We start from the raw sequence: 17,794 nt of genomic DNA, 5'->3' as shown, positions 1-17,794 counted from the left end.
GAGCAAACAGGCACTGCTGTTCTCCACTGTTTCCCCTCAATGTTTTTGGGCATCCTGGAATTATGGAGGACAGTAGAGTTACCATTTTTAAATCCAAACTGTGCAGTGTTAGAAGATTTTTGTAATTTTCAGAAAACGTAAGTACATGTAGTCATATCTCTTGCTTCAAAGGAAAAGGTAATTCTCACCAGAAATTTGGGGTTTACTCACTGCCAGCTTCATAAGGCTTGTTGGTTTATTTGTAGACTGACTTAGAGCTGAGCGGAAAATATTTCAGAGGAAAACCATCCTGCAAAAATGAAGTTTGATCAAAAGAGTCTGGGACATTATATAGATTTTTGCAACATTTTCGAATAGGAGAAGAGAATAATTTGTATTGGTATTGGAATGTTTTCTTTCTGGCTGAAATTAATTTTGACTTTTGCAATGTAGTAAAATGAACATAGTATTACTTCTTTGTAATAAAACTTAATTAAATAACATAGTAGGGAAAATGTATACTTTTGCTTAGTAGTAAGAAATGTAAGCAAGCCAATGTTATTAAAGCATTTCACTTAGTTTTTTCCCCAAATTTAATTTTATTGTAGCTTATGGCATTTTATTATGCTTCTATTCTGATTTTTAACTCCTCTCATTCTCTCAATTTTTTTTCTTTTTGCATTCTACTCTTCCTCCTTGCCACCCCCCAAATGATCAAATGGATTTTTATATGCAAACTCTGCTACAACAGATTTTCCTGGGTGAGGAGCTCTTAGAGTAACTTTTGCCAGACTAAAGACACAGTGCAATGGCTAGAGTAGGGGAATTGCATGTTTCAAAATCTAAGATCTAGTCCTGCCTCTTCCCATCCTATTCCATAACTTTTATAACTGCTTTCTTAAGTAAAAACAGTGTTAGTGATAAGCACGAGTAGTATTATATTATATTATATTATATTATATTATATTATATTATTATATTATATTATATTATATTATATTATATTATATCTGATATTATAACTATTATTATAGCTGTTATATATTAGCAAACTGCTTGCAAGATCAGGATCTTTTGCTAGAAGCTGCCATTAGGATTTAAATTCCACTGATACATTTGTACAGAGTTGCTCCATAGAGATTTTGGGAGTAGGGCAGGCCTTCCCTTTGAATTATTGTTAGAATTTTCTTATTGTTGGATAATCAGAGTTATTTTTGTCTATACTTTGTCTTCTTCTCTATACTTTTGCTGAAATATTTACATGTGTATTTTAATAAGTCTTGTAACTTTCCTGCTGGAATATATTTGCATTTATTTGTATCAACTCGGTGTTTGCATTGATTGTTTTATCTAAAACAAGACAAGGAAAGAAAAACATGAGTACAAATTATGCACAAAGAAAATAGCTTTCCACTGAAGCGGGTGTTAGAACATAATGTGTTTCTGAATGCAGAAGGTGCCTGGAATTTTACCTTTATCAAAGAACTTCTTAAGAGGCAAAGTTCAAATATTCAGTTATTTAATGCCATAATTTAAGAAACATTCTGTAGAAAACCACATTCTGTCTGTTTCTCAGGTTTATGTGACTCACAGTGGTTTTCTGCTGGAGAATTGTTTTTAGTTTTTGCAAGCCCACAGATCCACTTAAAACACAAGCCAGGAACAATCATCTTAACTTTTCTTGGGTTTTGGTGACATTAGTTTGATTTTTAAGTTCACCTTTATAATTTCAAGGGTTTTTTTTTTTTTTTTAGCCCAATTGCCAGAGCTTTAAAAGGAATCAGAAATCCATAATCAGAGTACATTCATAAGATGTGATTTGAAAAAGCCATCGACAAGCTCTCAAGCCATGACCTTGCAGCTTTCATAAAGTCATCAGCTGGGCTGCACAGGCTGTGGGTGATATGATGAGAGTCTTTTTCCCTCAGTTTTAAGAGCTTGAGGGGTACAGTTTCTGAAGTTCTTGGCTAGAGCTCATTGATTCTCAACTACAGAATCACAGAATAAGCTGGGTTGGGAGGAACCCACAAGGATCATCAAGTCCAACTCCTGGTCCTGCACAGGACACCCCCAGAGTCACACCATGTGCCTGAGAGCATTGTCCAAACTCTTCTTGAGCTGTCAGGCTTGCTGCTGTGACCAATTGACTTCAAAAACCCAGACACTCCTTTTAGGATTGGTCAAATGGGTGTAAAAGTTATAAGTGGCTTCTTATTTTTATGGGAATGCTTATAAATAAATAGTATTTACACCTACCTAAGGTGTAGGTTTAGGGTTTTTAGGGTTATATAACCCTAAAAAGGGGCCATATAAAATATACAGCAAACAAAATTGATGCAGGTTTGTTCTTTGAAACTCCACCACTGGAGCAGCACTGTAGGGGTGATAGGCCAGGAAGGTCTCTTCTTCAGGAAGAAAAGGGAGAATTTCCCTTTACATCTGGCATCCTCTGCTGTATCCTTTTTGTACATATGTCCAGCCCCTTCACTTTTCAAACAGTTTCCTGGCTTGCTGGCTGCCCATCCCAAATTTTTACTGCATGTTAGTGTGCTGTGTCAACACAACATATGTGTAATTGAGTCATCATGTGATGTGAGCTGTAGCGATCGAATAATACTCTGATGGAGCTGATATTCAGCTCATGGGCAAGATAAAATAATCATGTTTTGTGTTGACTCATGCACCCAAATCTTGTGTGTAATGAGGAAAATGGAAGAAGTTACAAGGGGTCTGTAACACAACATTTCCATTGAAAGGTGGATCAATGTAATCTAACTGTAAAAGAACCAATCGAGAACATAATTCTATTGCTTTCTGCAGTTATTTCACCCAAGCCTTGGGTGCTTTCCCTGGTGATGCCATGAGGTGTTTGGGTGAAAATGGCACAAGGATCCACCATAAACACCATACAACTTAATTGCTTTACTCATATGGCATCAGTTTTAGCACCAGGCTCCAGTTTCATAGATATGTCCTATTAATGGCTGTAAAATGTCTGTTCCTTTAAACAGCCCAGTTGCATGACTTCGAAACAGTAATTTAGCAAAAGAGACATAAATAAAAGTTGGCGTGGTCATTAAAACTAGTGAATTAATTTAGTATCCTCAAAGCATCCATACCATAAACCAGTGAACCAACGTTCAAAAATAATGATAAAAGGTGTGATTGAACGCTGTAAATAAGAGTCTTGGCCATGATTTTGACAAGCTTTACATAGCTATCAGTGTGTATAGAGCCAATGCTTAGAGTTCTACCCCGAAAATACTCCTTTCCCATAATTCTAATTGATTAATGAATACCCAACAACCAGCATGCACAACCTTTGTGAAACTTATGCTGCATATCTCAGTCCATTAGAGTGATAAAACCTCACAGTGAATATACTGTTAATGAATTGCCAAGATTCAACTAAACTGACTGCTAATGTCTTTTTCCTTCTTGATTAATAGTGGAGCTCCATCACAATGGATCTCATTGAAAACAAGCTGAAAGTAATCTCGATTGAAACATGCCTATTCAAACCCCAAATCATTAGAATTCTTCAGCTTTGATGAGGGCTTACTAATTAGTTGAGTTGCAACAGACCTGTGCCATAAACAGCATGAATCAGAACATGTCTGCTTCTAAGACTTATTGTTTGTATTACTGTAGCACCTAGAGGCCACAGGCAAAATCTGAGCCTCTCTGTGTTACACACTGCTCAGTGAAAACAAGACCCACAGTCCTACAGGGTGCAGCCAAAACAAAGGCAGGGCTGGCACTGAAGGCTGCTCTGTGGAAGTAAAGCAGAGCAATAGGTATGGCAGTGCACAAGATGCCACCTTTGCTGCCCTTTTTGCCTTTTCTTTGCATAGTGGAACTATTAAACAAAAAGAGACAGCAGCAGGGGGCAAGGAAGTAAAGAGACAGGGCTAACAGCATGGGATGTGGAAAATTATAAGAGAGAAAATAGATAAGTAAAATGGAGAGGTGAGGGAAGAGGTGGTGTGTGGAGAAGCGCAAGATCTGCTGATTCCTGATCTGAGAGAAAGCAACTGTGCAGCTGAGAACAGTCCTGGAGTTGGCTCTGGTGCCAGGGGCTATGGGTGGTCCTTGGTGTCGTGCTGGAAAGGAATCATAAAGGCAGCAATAAAAAGAGATTGAGTCAGTTAATTTAGATGATTTTCCTATTCTAGGCAGCACCAACTGTACTCATAGTGCTCCAGACAGACATTTAGATGATAATCAAGAGATTATTTTCATTCTCTTTTAGCACTTTTTAAGCATTTGAACATAGTTTCCATATCAGCTCCCAGTTTTCTTTTCTCAAGACTGACCGATTCAGTTTATTTTCAGTTTTCCTTCGGAGCACATGCTTGCCACACTTCTGATTCTCCCTGCTGCATGTCTGTGTTGCTGTGCATTCCCTGACCTTGGCTCCTGCATTCAACAACTGCCCTGCCAGTACTGGCAAGAGCAAAGGGAAATGATGCTGGAGAAACAGTTTTGTAGACACTTGTTTTAGATCTATTTAGACAATATTTTTCTGTACCAGATGAGACCGTCCTGGAAGACAGTGCTGGAAGCCCTTGTGAGTCAATCTAGATGACATTCACTGCTCTCCTACTTGTTAGCCTATTAAAGAAAGAAATTAGGTTTGTTTGACATGATAAGCTCTTGACAAATTAATGGTGGCTATTAGTCATCACCTAGTTTTTGTCCAGGTGCTTGAAAAGTTCATTTGCTTGGAGTTTTTTGAGCCTCTTGACTGGTGGAGCAGTCAACAGAGCCATGGGTGATAGTGGGAGGTGGAAACACTCAGTGCTGTCTGTTCTGTGGCTGCCTGGTGTGTCATTCCTCAGTCCCATGTCATCTTCCTGGCCCTTTTTAAACAGTTCCCAGCAGAGGCTGAAATCTTAGATCTCTGTCACTGCTATTAATTATGCCCACCATCCAGTCAGAATTGACCTTTCTTGTGAGGTTTGATGCAAAATGTATTAAAAATGATCAAAAGCTCCTCTCACTATGTGCTGACAGCTTTCCTTCTACCTTGCAGTCTCCTGAGACCCAGGCTAAGCCAGTGCTGGGGCTCTGTGTCCTGCCAGCCATGCATTCCCACCCCAGTGCTCATCTCCTGCATGGTGACAGTGCTGTGTTCTTCATCCTCCTGAGTGCTGGGCATGAAACCAACATGAAATAAGAGTCAGCCCAGCCCAAGCCTGGGTGTTTCACCTGCTTGGGTTTGAGGTTCTTCTCCCTTACAAAGGCTGGTGTTCACTGTGCCTTGAGTCAGCATCTGTCTTCACAGTTCAACTATTTCCTTCTTGCTGGTTAGAATCGAATTTGAGATGGTCTCCTTTATTCATCCTTACATAAAACACCCCTTGATGGATGATGGAACTGATGATATGGCTTTGGGACACCGGGTAAACTGGGTCCCTATGGTCTTCCCTGACATTCTCCTTTTCCCTAGCTCCGTATTAGGGCAAACTGAGCCGAGTTCAGCTAAACCCAGTAATTGGGACCTCTTCCACAGCCTCGGGCTTCCTAAGATGCGTGCTTTGCTGCAAACCAGGGTTGTGACGCCCCAGCGCCGAGTGTCCCATGCTGGGGCACGTTCCGGCACAGCTGGGGAGATGTGCCTTGGGCCGCTGGCTGCCGAAACGCCGAGCGGGGCTGGACAGCGGCGGGGCTGGACAGCGGCGGGACTGGACAGCGGCGGGGCTGGACAGCGGCGGGGCTGGACAGCGGCGGGACTGGACAGCGGCGGGGCTGGACAGCGGCGGGACAGCTCCTGCCCTGCCCGGCAAGTCCGGAGCTGCGGGGCACCAGGGGCGTTACAGCCAGCAAACAGAGTAGCTGGGCTGCCTTCACCCTCTGCTTCCCTTTCCCCCTGTCGCGGTTCGCGCTCCCCGCGGGGCGGACTCGGGGCGGTCTCGGCGGCGCGGCCCCGCCGCAGCCGGCAGCGACGCCCCCGTGGCGAGGGCGCGGATGGTCTCTCCCGGGCCGGCGGGAGCGGCTGTGACACCTGCTGGCGGCGGCGGGCCGGCCCACGGCGGGCGGAGCGGGGGGAGCGGGCGGGCAGAGCGTGCCCGCTCGGGGCGCTCCGCGGCCGCGCCCGGCGCTGATGCGCGGCCGCCCCCCGGCGCGGGGCACGGCGGGGCCGGGCGCCCCCTGAGCACCGGCGCGCCGGGGCACTGCGGTAGCGGCGCTGCCGCGGCGGCGGCTGCTCCGCGCCCCCCGCCCGTCCTCCTCTTTCTCCTCCTCCTCCTCCTCCTCCGCCGCGCCACTTCCAGGGGAGGCTGGTGTCATGCGGCTGGCGCCGAGGGAGGGGTGCCCGGGGCCGCAGCAGCAGTGAGAGGCGCCGAGCCGAGCCCCTGCGATGACAGCCATGAAGGAGCAGCCCGCGCACCCGGGCGGCAGGGGGAACCCGCCGCCGCCGCAGCCCGACCAGGTGCGACCCGCGGCGGGAGGCGCCGGGGCCGGGGATGGACGGGGCGGGGGTGGCCGTCGTCCCGGAGAAGTTGTGCGGAGCTGGAGAAAAGTGGGCGTGAGGGGGGACAGGGACACGGGCGCCCTCGGGGCGGCTCGGCCGGGGAGAGAGGGAGCCCCGCGGAGCTGTGTCGGGGATGCGCTGGGGCCGCCCGGAGGGGACCGACCTTCATCCGGATCCGCATCGGGGCTGGGATGTCGCTCAGCCCCGGCGGGTCCCGCAGCACTTTGCGCTCCGCTGCCCCGCGAGTTGCTCCGGGGGAGATGCTCGGGCGGATGATGCTGCCCTGGCCGGGGCTGGCGGCCGCGGGGAGCAGCGCTGGCACGGCGGGAGCGGGCGGGGAGCGGGCAGGGAGCGGCCCCAGATTTCCCGGGGGCATTTTGGCAGCGGCCGGGCGGCAGTCACGTCCCGTGGCCCGACGGTGCCGCCCCGCGGGCTGGCGGGGCTGAGCCGGCGGGGCACTGGTGCCTCTCGCTAGCGATGTCACTCGGCACCGATGTCACTCGGCACCGGCTTGCTGTCGGGTCTCGGGCGGCGTCCGCATACGAGAGATGCTACCGGGGAGCAGCCGAACTTGCATGGCATCATCACAAAATCGAAGTTTTCATCACCACATCGCTGTGCCTGGTGTTCCGGGGCGATAGCACTGAGGCATGGGGAGGGATGCTGCTGGCCCCGGGGACCCCCGGCACATCGGCGGGGCGGGGGTCGTGCCGGAGCCAGGGCTGCCCACCTGCCCTCGGCACCCCGGGCATCCTCAGCTCTCGTTTTGGGTGTTTTCACCCATAACACCTTCCAATCCGCCAACTCCAGCGAAGGGGTTTTTACACGTTGTCCGTGCGCACCGCTCTTGGTTCGGAACTCCGGCTCGCAGGACGTGGGGAGCTGCATTCCACGTTTTCATTCCCTGCTACATCCATCCACGGAGCTTAATTTCCCTTCGATGTACTCGCGTTGGGTGAAAAACGCCAGCAGTGGAAGCTGCTGGGCTCAGATGCTTTAGAAAGCCCGAGTCCTGCAAGCACAGCCAGGCTGCACATTCAGCTCCGAGGAGCCCTTCCAGTATCACTGAACCCATTCATTTCAGTAAATTTAAAGATGAATGCTTTCTGCTCAGAAATGTATGCACTGTGGCACATTTTCGTGTAATGCTGGTAAAGTAATACATTAGAGTTTGAGAATCCTTCTTGAATAAATTAATTGCGTAAGTTACATCATCTGAAATAGATGGGTAACTTCCATCAGTGCTTAAATTTCATGCAAATAGTAGAATTTATGGAAAAGGGAGGATCATTTTAAATAGTCTCAGAGGTCCATAGAGCTCATAAATTTCAAGGACATTGTTTTGCTTTAGAGGGATACTGCTATTAGTGGTAATAAAAAGTACTTGAACTTAACCAATCTCTTTTTCTTTTTATTCAGTTCAGAGATGTTGAATTGGCAGTTGTTGTTGGAGGTGGAAATCTTTTCAAAGCAGGATTAATATTGAATGAAAAACATTACCAGTTTGCTCCTTTAGGTTGTAATGAGGAATAGCAGTGAGATATCAATTCAAAGCACACTAAATATTAAGAGTTTATTCTGAATATAGAAATATTTTTGCCTGAGTGCTCTGAAGTTCTCAGCCTCTCTCAGAGGTGGATGTGGCAGCCACTGGTTTGTCTGTGGGCCTGGCTGAATGAAGTGTAGACGTGAAGTCCTGTGTGTTTGGATTGGGATTTTCAGACTCAGTTTGCTATTCTTGATTAAAATTGATACTGTATCAGCATTGGTTGCCTGTTGTCTCAGGTGCATCATGCAGTATGTGACAGCATGGCATGCAAAATGTTGCTTTTAGTGGATGGCAAGTCTTTCTGTGGGTTTGGATGGCAACAGCAGGGAGGCAGCCCTGAATCCTGCAGTGAGCTCTGTGCTCCCAAGGCTGGGGTGTGGATGTCCACTCATGTACCCTGCAGCAGCCAGGATCCATGGGACACTCAGCCCCGGCCAGGGCTTGACCACAGGCTGTGTCTGACTTCAGGTTTGTGCTGGAAACCATTCTTAGTGCAGCAGTGTGATGTGGCTGTGATCCTAACTGAAGAATATCATCGTTTCAAAGCTCTGTTGGCTTCTCATGGTTGCAGTTGCGGAGCTGGTGCTGTGGTGAGCATGAGGAGAAGAAAAGGAGTTCCTATGTTCAATCTGCTTTTCTATGCCCCATAGCATTGTCATGAGCTTGCTTATATGGAAAATACATCCTTCTTATGGCCTTCAATAAATCCATCTGTTTCATATTGCATGTTGCTGGTGAGCTTGTATGAACTCAGTGTCGCTCCCTGTGACACCTGTAGTTTACTGATCTATTTACAGCAAGGTGTCTGCTCTGAGAAGGGTTTCCTGAGGCAGCAAGGCCAGCAGATCTTTTCTGGTAGAGAAGTAGAAAGTCCTAGAAAGAACGAGGAATTGCACCAAGGTCTTCTAAGTGTAAATCTCTTTCCTGATTCCGAAGTGTGGTTTTACAGACACCTCTGAGAGCAGCCATAGCAAAGGTGAAGCATTTCTGGTAAATTTGTAGGCTTGTGACCTGGGCTGGGATTTCACATTACAGCAGGCTAATGCTGGGACTCTCCACTTTAAATAAAAGCTTGGATTGATTCACTGGAGCATCCACAGCCATCAGCTTATAAATAAGTTGGATACAACTTGATATCCAAAGCTTCCTCTGAGAGTGTTTTTAAACCACAGCTCCCTTGGGACAAGGCATGCCATAACAACTTCCATTAACAGTGCTATTGATGTTTTGGTGTTTGGGTTGATAAATTAGCCAGATTTATTCTCACCTCGCCGCTAAATGATGAGTCGTATTTATTGCAAAAATTACAGTTTTATGTTCAGGTGATATATCTGTAGAAAGGAAAATAGCTGTAAATTACTTGTGTTTCTGGAATGCTCTATCCAAGTGTGCAGATTCCTGGCACTTGAGTGCTGTGTCAGGAGTGAATGTGGCTCCCTCAGATCCCCTTAGAGTACAAAAATGAGTGTTTCTTATCTTTTAGCTCTTAAGAATTGTCCTGGGGTCTTGGACAATGATGTTTAGTGATCTTTTTTAGAAGGCACAACCATTTGGCAGTCAGTGGACACAACATATTTGAAAAATATAATGTACCTGTATGACTTGCTGGTTGATGAATGTTGCTGTCTTTGCAGATGAAAAACTAAGATAATTCCTCTAGGTATTACCTTTGTGAGGCTTCAGTCTGTTTACAAAAAACCAGATGATCTACACCACCTGGTGCTACTCGCTGTTCTTTGTGTGTGCAGAAGACAGACCTTTGAAATTTATAATCATTTTCTCCTGAGCCTCTTTTACTCCCCCAACCTGATGCCTTTTTAAAATTGATTTTAAAACAGAAAAAAAAGGTTGTTGTTTTTTTTTACAGTATATCATTTTAGAATCTATTATGTTCTTCTTCTTAAAACAGGTAAAGGCAAATCAAATCAGACATTGTATTGCACTAAATAGGGATATTATTTGGTAAGCATTTAAATTACATGTTTAGTAAACAAACAAGTGCAACTGACTACTGTTTGCTTGACTCTCTTGATTTAAGGAGTTGAATTTTTCTCTGTCTCAGAACTAGTTGCTGAGGTCACCAGACAAGTGGCTCATTCTAAAAGTACATCTGAACAAAAGACAATTATCTGTGTTTTATTTTTCAGTCACTCAAGCCAAAATAATTTCTATGTCTTTCTTCTTTTTCTTAACTTGTTTTTCCCAAAAACAGGCTCTGATCTTGCAGTGGGAGAAACATTGATGGATAGCTGTGTCTGTCCAGAGCAATATTCACCTTAATGAGATTTTATCAAGGTGAAAGGGCTCTGCCTTGCCCCACTGAGGTCATTTTGAGCTTGATGGGTCAGGGAGAAGCTTGAACTCTTAATCAAATAAACACAGCAGTTCCAGTAACTTAGAAGATTTAGTCAGGTGGCCAAGTCCATGTCCCCCACTCTTGTTTATGTTCAGAGCTGGCTTCAGGCTGAAATAAGAAATCCTGTTCTAGTATGTAATCCAAAGTGACTTTGCATTTTTCCTGCTTACCAACCTAGTGGAACTTTTAGCTTGCTTTGTTGTGGTGCTCTCGACTCACTGCATTGCAAGATTCAACACAATGTCAGAACTAGCAGGTAAAAAAAGCCCAGAGAAGTGGTGAAATAAGGTTATACTATTACGCCCAGAGTATTTAATAAAGAGCTATCATTTGAATCTTACCTTAAACTTTTAAATTCTATTTCTTTCACTGTACAGAGGCCATACTGTATCCCTGCTGAATCCAGCAAAGGGGATTACAGTTCACCAATATCTGTTGACTGTATGACCAGCTGCACAAGAAGCTTATAAGAAAATGTATTACCTGTGGTGGTTTGTAATACTGTTCAGGATTCACATTCTAGAGGAAGGCACAGGATGTGTCATTTTTCAAATACTACATGTGGCCTTTATTCATTTTCTCTTTGCCTGTGACTGTTTCGCTGTAGTTCAGCCGTGTACCTGAGCTGGTGATTGGCACAAAACGCCTGAAGCTTGTCTTCCATCTTCATTGCACTTCTTGCCTTCTGCTCTGAGCTCCGTGGGGCAGGGGTGAGCAGGATCTGGGTTTTGGTGAGATGCTTCTGCTGTTGATGGAGGAGCATCACTGACTGCTCTGAGTGCAAACACAATCTCAGGGAGCTTGAAGGTGCAGCCATGCAGGTTTTTCAGTATCTGCAGAGCACATGAGGGTATTTCTCTGTACACCTCAAATTCAGGAGTGATGAGTGTCACATGAGTACCAGAAACTCACTTTCCTAATGCAGAAAAGTTCACCAGGAGCTTTCCAGTGCTTTATCCACCCTCTGCCCTGGGAACCTGATGGGAGGATAACCACAAAGAGGTCTCTGCTGGTGGACGCAGGGTGAGGTGATCATGCTCTTGGTACCCTCCCCACGAGGCTCCCATACCATTTTGCAGTGTGCCTTCCTTGCAAAACAGTGTGTCTTCCTTGCTTTCCCTTCCTTGGGAACCTGGGCAGCATCACACAGCACCTGACTTTCCAGTATTTAGAGCCCTCCGCTTGCAGGTGGATTGAAGGGATTACTTAATGCAGTAAATCAAGAACTGTGAAACAGGGCAATCTTTTTGGCTCTTCTGTGTTAGACAAAATTGCAGGCATGATGTAGGTTGCATAGTAGCCTCAGATATTTGAACATACATATTGTATTAGCTACTTTAAAAAACACTGTCAGTATTTTTTTCTCAGCATCTTCCGACTGAAAGTATTGCTTCAGGCAAGCTATTTTGATAATTAACAAGAGGGAGGAACTCTTAAAGCAAACAGAGCTGTTGTTTGATGTTATTCTCAAATCTGAAAGCCATCATTTTAGCACTTTTTAATAACTTGGGGGCATTTGGATATTACATGCATGTGTTAGTGACTCACAAATGTGACCACAGCCTCTCTTCCCACGGTGGTAATAAAGAATGTAATAAATGATCCCTAGAGAGGTATCACAGTTGTTGTTGTTGTTGTTGTGTTTTGTTGTGGGTTTTTTTTGAAGCTAATAGAGCTCTGATATTTGTCTGACCTATGGAAGAGCTCGTAGGTGTGCAAGTCTGTGTTTCACTCATTATACTTTACCATGGCATCAGAAGGCACAGGTGGTCTCACCTGCTGCCACACCTGCCTGTGTGCTGCCAGCAGGCACCTGGAATCTGTTGACCCTGTTTTTGTAACCCTCCCAGACCTGTGTCATTTCAGGTCGATGCATTAGTCACAAAATCTCGGCTGTCTCAAACTCTGTCCCTTTCCACTTTAATCATACACTTCTTTTACGCTTCACTCAGCTGCAGCAAATGGTGTTCATGAATATATGATAGTAAAAGGAACAATGCTGCTGGTGACTGATGATGATAAATTACTGTATTTATCCATTAGGAAGGACATTGGATGACCTACAGATCTGAGGCTGAAGCTAAAAGACCTTTTCTAATCTTTCTTAACGCTGTTGGCAACAGCCACATAACTTATTATGTGTTATTTATGTAGAGAATCTGTAAATAGTTTTGAATGATTGTAAGATAAAATAGATAAGATAAAACCCCTCTGGCGTTTGGAGGATATTGCCTAAGAAAATCAATTAGGGAGTATTAAACAATGTGATAATTTAAGGAAAATAATGATTCTTTAAAAGCTTTTGGGGGCATATTTTAGACTGCCTGGGGCAATATTTGCAATTCACATTCCTTTGGAGAGGAAAGAAAAGCATTTTGTAGCTTTCCAAAAAACAAATCGGGCAAATATTGAAGTTTTATTTTTGAGAATATGGAGAGAATTCTAAATGCCAATGGGAAAACCATTAAACTTGCTTGAAATGCTGGGCAAGTGCAAGAAAGTAAATAAACTACTGCCAGTGCAACTGATCATTCATCCCCTGTGTTCTCTCTGCTCCTGGTGGTGCAGAGACTGCTGACCTCCTTCCCATCCTAAGGCTTCAGAGCCAGGTTAAATCAAAGCATTTAAGATATATTAGGGGAGTCTTTCAGAGCAGAGTTGAGCATAAGTCCACTTAATTAGTAGTGATAGTGTGCTGCAGTCTTGAGTCTTATGGAAGAGCTGTTTAAATCAGTGGTCTAATAATAATTCTAACCAAACACATAATTGCTCTAAAAGTTAGGTGACCTGAGTCAGTGCAGTTCAAGAGGATTCCCCTGGCCTGCAGTATATTTCAGTTGGGTAAGCAAGCCCGTGGTAGTATTTTAGTTTCAATCAAAAATATCCCAGTGAACAAATCCTGACTGACCTGATGAATTTTGTCTTGCACCCCAGAGCAGTGTCAGCCTGTGGGTTGGATTCCCTTAGGATGAAAGTGAAGAAGCTGATGTGCTCCAGAAGCACCTGTGGGGTGCACCAGCTCTTGGTGGGTGTGAATGTAGGTAATGAATCCATGCTTATATTTAAAAGCAGTTGTTTGATTTTGGTTTGCTTTTTTCACTTGGCTTAGGCCTGATACAACTCCACTGCATGACTTTGGTTTTTTCATTGCAACACTGGATCTGTTTCTTGCGTGTTTGTAGGAATTTGCTATTTTTTAAACCATATCAGTGTTTGTTGCCTCCCCAGTCAGGACAGAAATGCACTGACATGAATGAGTGAGTTGCAGGTGCTGCAGAGGTCTCAGTTTCACAGAGATGCTTATGAGGACTGCTCAGAATCTGACATAGACAGCAGGAAACCAAATGAGTGTCAGTCTTGCTGGAGGTTTACAGATCATATGATTTTCTGTAGCAGACTTTCTTCCTAGTTCTGCATAGGTGGATGTATCTGAAAGAGGGACACCAACTTGAAAGGTGATGAAGGTAACAAAATTGGAGATTAAAAACCCTTGTTCCATTCTTGGCTGTTTGCAGAATTCCTGTGTGACTGAGGCCCTTGAAGGCTGCAATTTCAGAGGTATTGTCAGAGTTAGAGGTGTGCTGTTTTTTGGGAATTTGAAATGTCAGTTGCCTGTGTTGGACCTCCACCTCTTACCTTCAAGACCATCTACGCAGGAAATTCCAGGTGGAAAGTTTTATATTTATTTCAATACAGATTGCTTCTGTGAATGGAGTCTCACATTAGAAAATTTGTGTAGTCCCCAAAAAAGACTGTTTTAGAAACTCAGTTTAATCTGATTTTCTTGTACTATCCCTTCTCCATCCATTATTCCAGGAAAATGGTAAATAGAGCGTGCTTAAGAATGTTGGGTATGATCCAGTATAGCTTTCAATGATTATCTTTGAAGTGGTTAATAGTGCTAAAGGCAGCATTTTATCTGCATAGTTCTATGATTTTGGGCAGAATTAGTATTTCCTGTTTATCTAACCCCAGCAGATATGGGCTGTGAATTCCTCCTGTGTTTTTGCTGCCAGCACAATCCCGTGGGACTCAGCTGAGCAGGATGGACTCTAAGCACTCACCTATTTTTTCAGTGATCTGTGGATGCTGAGGGTCCAGAACTGAGTGTTGCTTTCATGCCACTGTGAGTCTTTCCATCATTTCTAGGGACTTGAACTTGCACTAGTAATAAGGAGGAGAGGAGCAGCACACCAAAATTGTCAGCAAATTGCAAAATACCTGAGAAAAACAGCTCTTTTTTTGCCTGTCTGTGTTGTGCTCAGTGTGCTGAAGTAGAGCATGGAGTAATGAGCCATAGTCACATTTACATGGAAACCACTTCCCTTAATGAGAGGAATGGCGTTATCTATTTTGCTGTAGTGGATTTCCATTAAAAGCAGGACTTCAGCACATCCACCATCTAAAATGTGAGCTTGGTGGGAAACAAGGTACATAAATAGGAGGGATGGGTGAGGAGGAAATCTCAGGCTGTGACACTTAAGGGAGAAAACAGACGCTGTAAGAAATCCCTTCCAGGTGCTGGTCTGTGGTGCAGTCAGCTGTCTGATCTTGCACAAATCATAGCAAGAAAGGATAGGTACATAAAATGAGAGAAAAGGAAAAAGGAAATGAAATAAGGAGCACATTTTTTAAGTCAGGCAATTTAACCCTTGGAATAGAAATGCTGAGGTAAGTTTTGAACTCTTCGCCTTTTGATGGCTTTAAATGAAAAATGGTTTCCAGAAAGATGCCCAGGCAAAAAAGTATTGGCCCTTGGGAAAAGGTAGTGTCCTTGGGAACTGTAATGGGTTACAATCTACAGGAGATGGAATGATGGGGATGCCTTGGTGAATCAGTGAATTACTGGTTGTTTTACTATTGTTGATAGTCAATACAAATGAACTCCTACGAGAAAAGAAAACCACCTTTATTACAATAATCTCTCTTTTTTTTCTTTGCTTCTGCTTGACAATGATAGAAAGTTCCTCCTTTCCTTTTTATGTGCTGCTGTAAATCTTTGTTGTAATAGGAAAGAAATAATATGTTATCATATATCTGAGCTAAGGGGAACTTTTCCTGAAGAGCTGCAGACTGAAATAGGAGATTTTACTGGTTTCCATGCAGCACTTGAAACTTCTTGACTTTGGGGTCTGAAAGCTGCAGCTGTGACCATGGAAAGGATTTCAAAGGCTGAATTTTGGCTGGATGTGGTCAGCATTCATCCATGACCTGGCATTAACTCTCATTCCAGGACCTTGATCTGGCTGTCAGAACTATGCAAACTTTTTCTTTTTCCCTCCTTGACAGATCAAGAATTTTAATTCTACTGCATCTCACTTGCTGTAAAAATTTTGAGGAAAGTTCTTTTTTTTTTTTTTTTGTCTTTTTCTCTGTTCACTTGTCCTGTACCTCAGGGAGGTGTTTTCTTCCCAACAAGTCTTGTTTTCCATCTGGTACTTTGGGACTTGCTCTTGAGACCTGGCCAAATCTAAAACATTGTTTTTCTGTGTCCTATCTTTCTTCCTGATACTGCACATGATAGGTAGACAAAGTCTGTGTTTGAAAGTGTTTATAGGAGCAATATTTCATCATTGAAAATGAGTTAACTCATTCTGCAAAGGCTCCTGGATTGAGCTGATGGATTATTGGGAGGCTTCTGCCCTTAAGGAGTTCCTTGAGGCTCTTGGTATGGAGAAAGCTGTGCTTTGAGATTAAATTATTCAGGTGTTTTTCAAAGTAATTAAGGCTTCTAGCATTGAATGTTTTATGGATGCAGGTTAAAAATTAAGGTTGATTAAATGACGACAAAGGGAAGTTTATTCACAAGTGACAGACAGTAATGTCTCTTTTGTGACTGGTGGAATGCTGTTGAGCCCACTTCATTACATTGAATATTGAACCATTCTATTAGTGCCATTTTTTCTAAGTGATGGCATTGTTAAAAAGCAGGCACTAGAATTTGATGCAGTACAGCCCTGGCTGTGCTAAGTGGTGCAGAATACTTCTTTTTTTCTGTCAAGTGTCTGATTTATAGACAATTTTTCAGCTTGTGCTTTTGAAATGGCCAGGTGAGCTATACAAAACAAGACCAGGAGGCAGGCCAAAGTAATGATTTTCTTGTTGGAAAATAATAGACATGCCAGTATAGCATGTACTAACAGCAGGTTTTACAGAGTGGTGCAGAACAGTAGGAGAGTGAAAAACATAAGTTACATAAATTACCTGTGCATGCATTTCTGCAGAGTTCTGGGCTACAGGAACTCATTCATACTGTTTTTATTTTCTTCTTTTTCTTTTTTCCCCAGTCACTGAGAGTTTCAATGCATGAACTCCTTCAGCCCTCTAAAAACTTTACCCTTCTTATCTCCTCTGGATTGGGCACCTTATCCTTTAGACACATGTACTTGCTGTTCAGGAATCAGTGAATGTTCTTTGGAATGTAACATAAATCAGATCTCACTGTTACAAGTTCAGATACTGCTGCAGAATCTTCTCAAGTTCCAATTTTTTCTTGTTGTCCTTTTTCCTATGAGCAAAAAGAAAACAACAAAGAAACACCTAAGATGCAAATTTAGAATATCCCTGTCTGTGTCACTGTGAGATACCTTATCTGTCCAAGTATTTATGAATTATTCTGAGTCCATTTTCCATTGTGCTTTTTTAAGGGCTACTTCTGTAATAATGCTGAGATTTTATACTCTTCTGATAGTGTTCCTTGGTCATTGTGAAGATCTGGAGGCATATTTTGTCCATAATTTTTGTCTATAACTGCATATTTTATATCTAAGTGCACACAGGCACAGATGCATTGTGGTGCATGTCTTGTGTTTTCATTCCTGCACTCATCAGCCAAATCATACATTTTAACAGTTCATCCCTCTGTCTGTGATTCCTCCAGTTTCTCTCTTTCACAGCATCCCGGGAGGTCTGGGGCCTCTCCTAATAATTTCTGTAAAAAATAAAGAAACCAAAGTTGCTCAAAATTATCTGTGCAAAGCTTAGAATGGGCAGTGTAGGTTAGAAGAATCCTGATTGCTGAAGAAGGACATTTCAAGAGTGTAAATCCTTTAAATTTCATAGACATTTGAGGCAAATCCATGAAATAAACTAGTGAACTCTGTGAAATATGTTAAGGGACCCTTCATCAGTTTCCACTGGTCCTGGAGAAAGGATAGTAATTGGTGTTTCTTAATCAGCAAAGGTTTCACATATTTGCTCCACTGAGATGAAAACTTCCAGGTGATATTAATACATTTTTTCAACTTGGGAAAAGATTCTCCCTTTGGTTTTGCCCTGCCTTGCATGAAGTTGTTTTTGTTTTGTTTTGTGTTTTTTAATCAGGTTCCATCAGAGAAGGGGATTGTTGTGATGGAGATAATGTTTTCGTGTTATGAAAGTGTTTTCAATAGTAAGTCTCCTGCAAGTTGACTTTCATGAACCAGCGACACTGCAG

At 43.5% G+C, this 17,794-nt stretch overlaps 1 protein-coding gene across 2 annotated transcripts in view; it reads left to right on the top strand.

Moving 5' to 3' along the window:
- DPP10 (dipeptidyl peptidase like 10) overlaps positions 1-17,794 on the top strand; it is a 415,449-nt gene that overhangs the window by 179,798 nt on the left and 217,857 nt on the right. Inside the window, exon 1 of one of the 2 annotated variants that reach the window (XM_085067063.1) lies at positions 6,218-6,412. The exons of the other annotated variant lie outside the window; for it this stretch is intronic. Coding sequence (XP_084923189.1) covers positions 6,341-6,412 — 72 coding nt within the window. The 5' untranslated portion in view covers positions 6,218-6,340. Of the gene's footprint in view, positions 1-6,217; positions 6,413-17,794 lie in introns of those variants that run through there. 2 annotated transcript variants of the gene reach the window in all.

Source organism: Lichenostomus cassidix, chromosome 7, assembly GCF_008360975.1.
Source record: "Lichenostomus cassidix isolate B80296 chromosome 7, HeHo_3.0, whole genome shotgun sequence".
NCBI lineage: Eukaryota > Metazoa > Chordata > Aves > Passeriformes > Meliphagidae > Lichenostomus > Lichenostomus cassidix.
This window is presented reverse-complemented; position numbering and strand designations above follow the sequence as displayed.